We start from the raw sequence: 12,713 nt of genomic DNA, 5'->3' as shown, positions 1-12,713 counted from the left end.
TTTATTAATATACTTATGTTTATTTCATTTTAGAATTTACTGTGGTATGGTTTAAGATATCAGTCTCAACTTCCTTTAGACAAAGCTACTTTTCATTTTCCCAGGATGTCTTGTCAAATATACTATCTTTTTTCTTGTTATTTGTGTTCTTGTGTTTATTGAATGTTGAACAATTGTGATCATTTGACTCCTCATATCTGAAATACATACAGGGATTTTTTTTCTTTTACTTCTACTTTGTTTTTAGTCTGTGTAGCTGTGGTTCCTTTATTCTTATTTTATTTTTTTTCCCTACTTCATCCATTTGCACATGTTTACTGTGGAATATCTTCCATTTTAAAGGGGATTTTTTTAAAATGTCAGAGTCAAGAGTTGTGCAAATACTATAGAAGATGAAGTTTTTGTTATGCATGCATAAAAATGATTCAAGTGAAGAATTTCAGAGAGGTCCAAACCAGGCTACTTTTCTCATAATTATTCAAGAAATGAAGAAGAGAATGTAAGTATAATACTTTGTGCGAATGTAGAAATGGAAAAAAAAAGGAGTGATTCCTCCTGTCTTTTAGATGGTAACCTCCATGAGGGTAGAGACCATGACAATTCAAGGTTAGTATATTTTGTATCATGTAGGACAATGTGCTACTCACAGGACATGCTCAATTAATGTTTATTACACAAATAAATGAACGAATGCTATGTTTGAAAGATGAGAGTTTCTCAGAAATAAAATCATTTGTTATAGTTATATTGTTTTTTTGTAGCAAAATAAAATTAATTATTAATTTTTATTTTCAGGTGCCAAATTTAATGTTCGATCTGAGCCATTTGCAGTGCTTCCTGTTAACAAGGGAGAGAAATCTACCATTCTCATGGCTCTTGTTTTGTGTTCAGCTGCCTCATGGATGGCTTTGTGCTTTCTGGTATTTTGTTGGCTTAAAAAAAGCAAAAGTAAGTTTGTGTAACCCCAAAAGAAAGTACTGTTCTGTGGAATTCAATAATTAACTAAAATGTCTTGGTTCCTAATAAGTAAGGATATTTATTATATTCACCAATAGAATCTCATAATTCTGTATGGATAACTGTCCACATATAACCTGATGAGCCCATTTCTTCAGTACATAGTCTTCAGTTTCTTCATAGACTTTAGGGTTCATCAACTTGTTTTTTCAATATTTTAAAAACTATATTTCAATATAATTGTTTTTGTAATCCTACATATTTTATTTTATGACTATTATCTATTGTCTTTAGGAGTCCATACATTTTACCAGGCTGAAAAAGGAGGTCCTTGGTACATTAAAGTTAGGAGCTTCTGACCTAAACAAAGGTAGACCATCTGCAAATTAAGAAGCTTCCTCTTTCCCTCTATGAGTAGGGTGAAGCTCTATGTAGGATTTATCTTCTCCTGGAAGCAGTTTATAATATGTCTGACTTCCCACAGCCTCACCAGTATTGACTATGTTCATATTTGTCATCTTTGCCATTTCTTGAGCATAAAGCAAACCCTCAGTTTTAAATATTTGCATAGAAGTCAAATAAAATATGTTCTTACATTTTAGAAGCTGAAATAATATAAAATAATGATATAAAATATACTGTGGGGGGCAGTTAGGTGGATTGAGAGCGAGACCTAGAGAGGAGGTCCTAGGTTCAAATCTGACCACACACACACATTCTAGCCATGTGACCCTGGTCAAGTTACTTAGCCCCCATTGCCAGCCCTTACTGGTCATCTGACTTGGAACCAGTATATAGTATTGGTTCTAAAATAAGGTAAGGTTTTAAAAAAACAAATTGTCGAAAAGTGAAAAAGGTGTCATTGATTTTATTCTCGAGGTATAAATAATATCTAGCACAAAGGGGAAGAATTGAATAGAAGGGAGATCCTTTACTTATTATCCCCTAACTAATAGTCTAAGTAATATTCATGATTGCTCTGAGAAAGTATAGAAAGGAAAGATGGTTGGAGAGAATTTAAAGAAAGTAATGCCATGGTGAGTAGGAGAAGGTCAGACCCTTCTGGAGCCTATCCTAGGTAATGGGCCTTTTTATTGGCTCAGGCTTTCACTGATATTGTACAGAGGAAGTATGGAATGCCAGTGGCTTCAGACGACACAGAATATCTTAGTTATAGTTTTATCTTGTATTACAGACACCAAATGATAATAAATATCATATTCTTTCCTGGAATATGTAATGGTGTTTAGCTTGAGCCTTCAGCTCAAAAAGGACCTATATCTGGTACATATTAGCCAAATTCCTTTGTCCCACCATAAAAGGTTCAATGTCACATACATGCATGAAGTTGCATTTCTCACAAATCTTGATCTGTTGCACTTAAAACCTGATAAGTTTAAAACAATCTTCTTTTCCCTTCCTTTGTATTCCTTTTAGTAACTAAAAGGATGATTTCTTCCTTGGCAGCATTTTATGGAAGGCAAATCTTCCCTTTTTATTACTCTTACAGCAAGGTTTAGTTTACCTTCCTTCCTGGCAAAATCATTCTCCTGGTCTTCATGGGATCACCATCCATACCTTGCCCCTTTTGGGGGGAGGTATATCGAGGACTCTTTCCTAGGTTTTCTCCTGTATCTACACTATCTCACTTTTTGTGATGCATCAGCTCTCATCAATTTCTCTATGTAGATGACTACCAGATATAGTGTCCAATACCTCCACCAGCTAGTTGGACATCTCCATATAAAAGTTCCTCAGACATCTCCAAATCAGCATGTCCAATTTTTTTTCAAGGAAAATTACTTCTCCTCTTCCCCCAGTCAAGTAGGTAACAAACATTTATCAAACATGTATTTTCTGGGGGCAGCTGGGTATCTCAGTGGATTGAGAGCCAGACCTAGAGATGGGAGGTCCTGGGTTCAAATCTGACCTCAGACACTTCACAGCTATGTGATCCTGGGCAAATAACTTGACCCCCATTGCCTAGCCCTTACCACTCTTCTGCCAATACTGTGTATTGACTCCAAGATGGAAGGTAAGGGTTTAAAAAAATTAATTTAATTTAAAAAAACACATGTATTTTCCTACACAATACACTAAGCATGGGAATAAAACACAAGCAAAAATAAGGACAATCTACCCTCAAAGAGATTACATTCTAATAGAGGAAAACAACACATAAAAAGGAGCTGACAAACAATATTGGGTGGGAGGACGGAGAAGGTATTCACTGTGGACTATGGCATTAAAGTTTAGAAAGTCAAGAAACATGACCAGGAGAGGAATGAAGGTGGATTGGTCTTGGTCCTTTCCTGAAATAGAGATACCGTAGAGAAACTCGCTAATGGGAGAAGAGACTGGCATTGTGAAGGGATGTTTCAATGAGGAGTAGCAGGGATAGATAGATGGATATTCCAGGATGAAGAGGTCCCAGGTACTAAGGACAGTTCCAAGTGGGATTGCACCTGAGGTGTAGTATCTTAAAAGTCAGAAGCAACATATTTATGGTAAGGGAACTATGTACAATCTAGAAGTTATTTGAGATTATTTTTATTCCACCCTTCCACTTCTCACCTCTCCCCATTTCCAATCAGTTGCCAAGTCTTGTCAGTTCTAACATCTCTATATCTCTCCTTTCTTCTCCATTCATACCACAATTACCCTAATGTAAGCCTTTATTACTTCTCTTGAACTATTACTATAGCTTCTTAATTGCTTACCCAATATATTGGCTCTCCCCATCACTACTCCATCATCCATACCAATGCCAAATTTATTTTTCCCAGAGAAACTATTATGATTCTCCATTTCCCTAAAATAATCTCTTCTATGATCTAAAACCTTTCACAATCTAGCTCTAACTGAACTTTTAAGTTTGTTTATGCCTCATTTGCCTTTACATATTCTGCATTCCTGTTAAACTGACCCACTTGCTATTACTTCTCAGATATAACATTCCATTTCCCATCTCTGTGACTGCAAGATTTCCCATGTCCTTACCTGTTCTTCACCTATGATCATTACTTCTAGTTCCCTTCAAGACTCAATTGCCACTTCCCTGATTGCTCAAGTTGTAATGTTAATACCTCCAAATCAATGTGTGTGCATTTTGTATATGTCCTGTATCTAGTTTTCTATGAATGAATTTCCTATCCATAAAATATAAGTTCCATGAGATCAGAAACAGTTATTCTTCGGTGATTATACACTCCCAACAGCTAGTATAGTGTCTGGAGTACAGTAGGCAATTATTAGACTTGGTGATAGATTGATTTGGAAACTCGGGTTCAACTCACAGTTTTTCTATTGTTATTCTATTTCTATAGGTATCTCTTGCTATCTATGCTATCCTTGGGAATTCACTTCAATTTGTATCTCCTTGCCTAAAAAATGGGAATAATATATAGTATATACCTATGTTATATCTTTCCTATCCAAGTCAGATGGTTATTATGAAATAACCTTTAAAAATATAAAGTATTATGCATGTATAAAGATTTTTTAAAGTTTCTGATGTTTTTATTTCCATAGCAAATGAAGGAGATAGCTAGAAGCATCCTACATAAAGTATCTAGCTTTTGAAATGTATGAAGGAAATCACTGGTTGAGAGACACTGAAATATCTCTCCAAGAAAGACTGTGGGATCTTTTCAGTCAGGGGCTGGAAACCAAAACCACTTCTAAAATCCCAGCTCTGCCATGAACTAGACATGTGACTTTTCTGAATCTGTTTCATCATTTGTCAATATTCACCCTAATAACTGCAGGGTTAGAGTAAAGACGAATTGAGATGATATGTGTGAACATACTTTTAAAATTTTAAAGTACAGTGCAAATGCATTTGGTTTTTACTACCATTATGCCTACATTTTCTTTCTTGTAGTTCATAGAGTCATAGAATCACATAATTTATTTCAGCTGAAAGGGACATTACAAGATCTTTAAGAATAGGTTCCTTTGATGCCTACAGGCAAAGGAATGAACTCAATGACTACCTGCAGTATCATTGACTTAGATATATGTAGATCTGTTGATATCTTGAGCAGGACTTCTTCATCTTTGTGTTGGTGTCATGGACTCCTTTAGCTGGCTGGTCAAATCTGTGTACCTACTTCTACGGATATTGTTTTTAAATTGTTTTTAAATATTGTTTTAAATAAAATTCCAAGGGAAACCAATTATATTTATATCATATATATTTGTATATGTCACTTTAAAACTATATACAAATTTAAGTAATCACCATGACCATGATGATCACCATAATTTTCATTCTTTTTATCTTAGTGGAAATCAGATAGATATGATCTTAGGATCCCACCATGGTTCTTTTATGTTTGATGCTTGGCAAACCATAACATAGGTGCATTAAATGATTGATTTTTGGAACTACAAAAAAACTACTCTTTTTGAAGGCTTAGAAAAAAATTACTATATCAGTCTCCTAATTTCTTTAAGATAATTTGATATCCTATTTTCATATCACCTTCACCTCCAATATATCTTTCCTTTTATCCCCTCTATTCCTCATAACAAAGAAGATATAAGATTTTAAAGGATAGCAAAATTAACCAATATATCAAAAAAGTCCAATATAGTTTCATTTGAATCTTCATGATTAGCCCAGGTTGGTAAATGATGTTTCTCTCCTTGGAACAAGAACTGTGGTTTCATCAGTATAGGGAACTTTCAGGAAGGAAGATCTCTCTAGCTATACAGATATATACCTGCAGTACATTTATGTTAATTTGAGGACTGTCCTGGACATTGAGAAGGACAAGTGACTTTCCCAGAGTCACATGGCTAATATATGTCAAAGAATGGGCTCAAACTGAGGTATCCCTCATAGAATCCAATTCTTTATCCTCTATCCTGTGCCACTTCTTAAGGTAGTATTATTCTCCCCATTTTACTGATGACAGAACTGACATTCCAAATCCACTTTTTCTTTGCTCCTAATCTGGTTCTCTTCCCACTTGGCAAAACTCCCATGACTTTTCTCAGGGCACGTATAGAATTGTTTTCAAAGCCAGGATTAAACTGTGGAAGGGTAAGGAAGATATGGTTCCAAGCTTTTGCTGCTGAGCCACACTGAGACATTCTCATACATTTTTTAAAACCCTTACCTTTTATCTTGGAATCAATACTGGGTATTGGTTCCAAGCCAGAAGAGAGGTAAGGGCTAGACAATGGGAGTGAAGGGCTAACCTATGGTCCCAAGCTAGGAAATAAGTGTCTGAGGGCAGATTGAGCCTAGGATCTCCCATCTCTAGATCTGGCTCTCAATCTAGTGAGCCACCTACCCCGCCCCCCCCCCCACTCTCATCTATCTTAAAATGCCATTAACCCAACTTTGGCAATAATTTTCAGAAATCATTTGACTCACCAGCATTCTCTTCAGCCTCATTTACATTCACCTATGTCTCTATCCAGCCCTACTATACATACATCACCAATTCTGTTTATTTCTCCCCATATAACTCAGAGGACACCAGCATATTATAACAATATTTGTGTTATAATCAGCAATAATGATAGCAAGTTTGGTATGGAACCACAGATATTAGTTCCATTAAAAAAAATAATAAAGATAGTACAATGAAGGAGCAGAAACCCAGGCATGTTTTACTCTTTTAGGGAAGTGGACCAGCACTTGGGTTTTCTTGTCATTTTTAACCTTCCTTCTAAAATATTTGATAGAAAGACCAAATGCTAAAGGGGGGCTTGCCTGTTGTTTATGAATATAGCTGGATCATGTGGCCTTCAGCATGTGGGGAAGCAAAAGTGTCAGACTCTCACGAATTTTCAAGCTGGCTTTTAACAGCTCCATCATCACTGCAAACAGCCATCTTGCTACTTTTGCTGGGGAAACTGTGTCAGCCTCCTGTTTAATGAGAAAGATGTTCACTTCTTGCTAACACAGTTTCCACTGTAATATGAGCAAGTCTTCAGTGGCAACAGGGATGGAGCTGAAGGCTATGTGTGGAGAATGTGTTTACTTCATGCTCTGAAACATGAGCACATTTAGAGCCCTTCTAATGTTCGCCCTTATATGCGCGATTGCAGGTGTTTCTCTTAGGCTGTTTCTTCCCCGGCACAGCAAAGTGGATTATTTGAAATAATCACTAGAAAATACACAGACACAGCAGATTTTTATTTTATTTTCCAAAAATTCAGTGGCATGAAGATACAAAACACTCTGGCATTTTCTCAGATAATAAGTGCCAAGGTGCTAGTGTAGAAATGGCATTTGTTTCTATAAAAGTCTAGTTTTGTCTTAAAGAAAGCAGAAGAAAACAAAATCGACAAGTCCACTAATATGTTTTATCAGTTTGTTCTTCTCATTCTCAGATTTTCTTCCACCCCAGTCCTTATTCCTGATTTTTCAGAAATCTAAGTTGGCTCTGAGACTTGGTCAAATGATATTCTTTCTGATAACCTTTTCTAATGTCTAGGATTTACTGTGGGGGCTCTTTGTTGTGAGACCCACCCCTATTCCCATTCTCCCTCCACTGACCCTGGTCAAGTAAAAATCCTGTTCCTTATCTATAAAAGGACCTGGAGAAGGAAAAAGGTAAACCATTGCAGAATCTTTGCCAAGAAAATCCTAAATGGAGTCATGAAGAATCATCACAACTAAAACAACTGTATAACAAAATTAGCATGACTATTGTGATGCCTAATCAAGAATGCTGTTGCATAAACCACTTGACTTATACAATATTTCATCTATCAGACTATCAGTCATTCAACAAATATTTATTTGATGATCACCTTTGGATAGTACTGAATGCTATAGTTAAAACAACATTATGAAATTGTTCCTGCATTCAAAAAAATTAAGTTTTGTTATCAAAAGAATATTAATACTTATTAAATTATAGAATCATATATGATAGAATCATGGTAGAGGCTATATTGGAAGGTAGATAAAGCCCTGGACCTGTGATCAGTAATACTTATGTTTAAATTCTGCCTCAAATACCCTAGGCAAAAATTATTTGATTGCTCTTAGCCTCAATTTCTTCACTCATAAAAATGTGGAAAATTATGGCACATTCTCACATGGTGGTTTTAATATATATGTAGCTTACATGTCATTAAATAAGATACTATATTGAGAAAATATAGGATTTTGTCAACCTTTGCATGTGAATTATCTCATTTTTCTCATCTTTTAAAATAAAGTTCAGACTGAAGTAGTCTTGGTACAAGTTGTTTTTTTGCAAATATTTATTTTTCTTCAATGTTCTATGTCCTATTGCACAAACTGATAACATAAGTACTTTTGTAGTTGAATGTAGGTATTTAGATGTAAACTCACTCTTTTAAAACTTACTGAAAAATATCCTTCATATAGATCCATTAACATTCCTGATGACAGGGATGACATATATTTCATCCTATTCTTACAGAATTTTGGTTTTTCCAGTCACAACGTTATATACTGGAAATCTCCCCCAATGTTGCTTGGAAATTTTTAACATTTGGTGTGACATCATCTATTAAAAAATTCCTCCTCAAGTTTTTGTGAAATGTTATGTCCAGTGAACAAATGGTAACAGTTTGTTTTATGACAATGGACCATTTTTGGTGCAATATACTTCTTGTGCTCTCCAAAATATTTTGAATATTGTTTCTTTAACATATGAAGATTTGTTTCCCTATGAGATTTGAGTATATCTGGCTACTCCATGCCAGTTTCCTTTTCTAGATCTTCATTCAGGTCATGCCCACAAAGTATGGACATCCTCTAAGGCTTTATTCTGAGTCCACATCTCCTTACCCTACATGCTCTTTCTTCCCCTTGCTGATCTCATTAATTCCCATGGATTCAGTTATCATCTCAATGTGGATCCACTGAGCCACCCAACTATCTCAGCAATACATTTCTTGACTGGCATTACTTAGATGTTAATTATTTTAAACATGTTCAGCTTTGATTTCATAATATAGATCTCCTAATATATTTATAAACATTCCCTTTAATAAATTTCTCCTCTTCCTCTACTTCTTTTTCTTGTTTCTCTTTTTCCTTTTCCTTCCTCTTCTCCCCCGACTAACTTCCTTCTTTTCTGGAATCTGAAGAACTAGATTTAGGGACAGCTAGGTGGCTTAGTAGAAAGAGAGCTTTTCTACTCCAGAAAACATCTATATTCAAATTTTACTTCAGATACTTCCTAGCTGTGTGAAGCTGCACAGGTCACTTAATCTTTATTTCCTAGCCCTGATTCTTTTGTCTTGAATCTGATCCTTAGTATCAATTCTAAGATGAAAGGAAAAGAGAAAAACAAACTGAATTCAAGTCCCAGATTTACTCCTTACGATCTGTGTGTTCTAAAATAATTTTCCCTGCCCTACTGAGGGCAGTAATATATATATATATATATATATGGGTGTGTGTGTGTGTTTATATATATATATATATATATATATATTCCATCTATCTCATAAGGCTTTGGTAAAGCTCCTTATTATTGTCAGGTGCTAAATAAATAAAGGGTATCATTATAAGTTTTCCTTCTACTCAATAATTGCTATGTTAAAAGAAGGTAGACTTTTAGTGTTATGAAAATATTAACCATGAACCCAGTGATACCAGGAAGGAATTGGAAAAGGTTTCATAAAAATGACTACAACTATATGCTAGTTGTTAGCTATGGTTTAGCTGTGTGTTTAAATTAAACATCTAGAGGGTGGGTTTTCTACAGGCTTATTTAATCATTCTGTGCACATGTTTATTACCCATATCACTAAGCTACCCTTAGTTTGTGACTTGAATAAAGTATAGGTCTAGTCATGTATGTTCTTGAGGCAAATACTCCATGACCACTGATTACCAGAGTCCCATGTCTTCAGAAAGAAGCTTGCCTGTGAAACTAGGAAAGTACTCAAAAGATGTGGTCAAGAATTCAATTCTTGTTGACCTTTCAGTATTTGGTTCATGCCATGCCTAAGACCATAAGCAGCTTCTGACATTGTCTGATGCACGAGTCTTTCCCCAGGGTAAAATATAGTATAATGAAACATCAACAGACACACCAGAAAGTCGCTTAGACCACTGGACTTCACTCTGAACTGCTTAGCAACAACAACAAAAAAGACCTTACCTGACTATCTTGTTTGCCCTCATTTGAAACACATAGCTCAAGTACTATCTTAACTGGCCAGTCTAACAATAAGATAGAGGTTCAGGATTTCTCTGCTTACAGACAACACAAAGGTAGGAGAGCATCTGGTAGTCTTGCTCAAGCCCTTTGGTAACAGTTTCTGCTTTTCTGCCCTGGATGAGTGAGTACGTGTCCTAAATCTGCCCATTATTCATCAAGGTAACAGGGAAAATTGCTTAATTTCTTTGTGTCTCAGTTTCCTCCTCCAAAAGAATTGTTATAGATATAAAAGATCCCTTGCTGTGCTAAGATCAAAATGAACAAAAACTCCAGTTGTGTTTTGAGTGTATGGCCTGCCTGTCACTCAGAATTTAGGTCAGACTCCCTTTCTGGGCAGCATAGCTCACATATTAAAAGTACAAAGTATTATTTTGAAGTGGCATGCTCTGTGCTAAGAAAATACATTAAGATATGTGATTTCATACCTTACATTGTCAAATGTGTTGTTTGTTTTTCTTTGGCACAGAAACAAAAACCAAAGAGACTTCTGGACCTCAGGTAGCTGACAGGAAGAAAAATCCTCAGGTTAAACATAATTCACATCCCACTAGGAATCAAGAAAGATTAGAAGAGACAAAGAAAGGGACCACTGTGATACAAGAAGGTAAGCAAAGTATAAACATCTCTGATAACATAAGCAACATTGGTTGCATCCAAAATAATATATTTGATATGTTTGGCATCTCCAATAGTCTAGCTTCTCTCTGTCATAAAATGACCAGAATTCTTCATTTGTATTGTGAAATCATGGTTGCTTATTTAGTCTGTAAGAATACTTAAGTCTTTCAAAATTGTTCATTTTTATGATATTGATCATCTCTATGGGTTTAATTTATTTCCTACAATTGTACTGAAGATGTTGATTGTTTCATTTGTTTAGTGAATTCTCTAGGGTTTACTAAGTACATCTTCACAATATAATAAAAAAAAATAATTTTATTTCTTCTTTATACATATTTCCTCAATTTCTTTTTCTTATCACACTCATACACTATTGCTATAGTTAACATTTCTAGCACTATTGAATAGAAATAGTAACTAGACACCCTTGTTTCACTCCGGATCATCTTGTAAAGTATTCCACTAGATCTTTATTATATACTCTACTAGTTCTTGGCTTTAGATATAATTTGTCATATTGAGAAAAGGACCATTTATTCCTTTATTTTCTAGTTAACAGAAGTGGACATTATATTTTGTCAAAAGCTTTTTCTCTATTTATTAATATGAAAATGTTTTTAATTAATTAATTTAATTAACTTAGACTATATTTCCATAGTTATGGATTTGTGTTCTTTATCTTGTCTCCTCCCTACCCCTCCAATAGTCAATGAGCAATTCCACTGGGTTTTACATGTGTCATTGATCAAGATCTATTTCCATATTATTGATATTTGCACTAGCATGATCATTTAGAGTCTACATCCCCAATCATGTTCCAATTGAACCATGTGATCAAGCAAATATTTTTTTTTCTGTGTTTCTACTCTCACAGTTCTTTCTCTGGATGTGAATAGCTTTCTTTCTTATAAGTCCCTCAGAATTGTCTTGGATCATTGCATTGCTGCTAGTAGAGAAGTCCATTACATTTGATTGTGCCATAATGTATCAGTCTCTGTGTATAAGCTTCTCCTGGTTCTGTTCCTTTTACTCTGCATCAATTCCTGGAGGTATTTCCAATTCCCATGGAATTCCTCCAGTTTATTATTCCTTTGAGCACAATAATATTCCATCACCAACATATACCACAACTTGTTCAGCCATTCCCCAATTGAAGGGCATCCCCCCATTTTCCAATTTTTTGTCACCACAAAGAGCTGTAAAGGTTAGTTTTTAGGTCAGTAATGGTTAGTTGGGAAGCTGATTTAGTTGGCTGATGAGTGACTGTCAATGCCCTAGTGAGAGAATATAAGTGAGAGGTCTGGGTGGTATATGACTGCCAGGCTTCCTCCTCCTGCACCTCACTAGAGTTGGGACAAGAGGATAATTCACAGGAAAGATGGGGTTCCTGAAAATGGGCCAAGGATGGTAGCCTGAGGGAAGGTCTCCTCAATTGATTGGTGTTAAAGATACCCCAGGGTGTGGTAAGCACTGATCCCCTGGAGGTACAAGCACAGCAGGGGTCAGATAGAAACAGACTGTCCAATCAACTTTGGTTCTGCTACCTCTATGTCCCGTGAAATAATAATCTTCCTTTTTCTGACTGCAGTTTAGAAGTGGTTTAATGTTGAAGGGTAGAAGGAATCTGGAAGTGGGTAAAGGCTCAAGGGAAGTCCCTAACTCTAATCCCCAAAGGTGCTTCTTTCTGGATGGTTCTAGGGACAACCCAGGGATTCATTTTCCTTTATCCCTTATTTCTTAGTCTACCTATGGTATCAAGTTATAACCAGGATTGGATTCAGGCAGGTGTGAGTGTAGATTTGTGGGGATCAGCTCAGAGGCTGTCTGAGTCCTTGACCCCTCAGGTCCAAAGGGATCAGACTTTTCCCTCCTTTAAGGTTGACAATGGCTGACAGATGACCATATCTTCTGCAAAGAGTGATAGTTTAGTTTGCTCATTGCCTACTTTAATCTCTTTAATTCCTT

The 12,713-nt window shown here is 35.7% G+C and overlaps 1 protein-coding gene across 2 annotated transcripts in view; it reads left to right on the top strand.

Moving 5' to 3' along the window:
* The window catches only part of PKHD1 (PKHD1 ciliary IPT domain containing fibrocystin/polyductin), a 770,507-nt gene that overhangs the window by 739,419 nt on the left and 18,375 nt on the right, over positions 1-12,713 (top strand). For both annotated transcript variants that reach the window (XM_007484081.2, XM_016431130.2), the window contains exons 65-66: positions 796-948; positions 10,594-10,731. In XM_007484081.2, the coding sequence (XP_007484143.2) occupies positions 796-948; positions 10,594-10,731 (291 nt within the window). The remainder of the gene's footprint in view (positions 1-795; positions 949-10,593; positions 10,732-12,713) is intronic.

The sequence above is a fragment of the Monodelphis domestica genome, chromosome 2 (assembly GCF_027887165.1).
Source record: "Monodelphis domestica isolate mMonDom1 chromosome 2, mMonDom1.pri, whole genome shotgun sequence".
In the NCBI taxonomy this organism is placed as follows: Eukaryota; Metazoa; Chordata; class Mammalia; order Didelphimorphia; family Didelphidae; genus Monodelphis; species Monodelphis domestica.
Note: the sequence above shows the minus strand (reverse complement) of the source record. Positions and strands in the feature narration are given on the sequence as shown.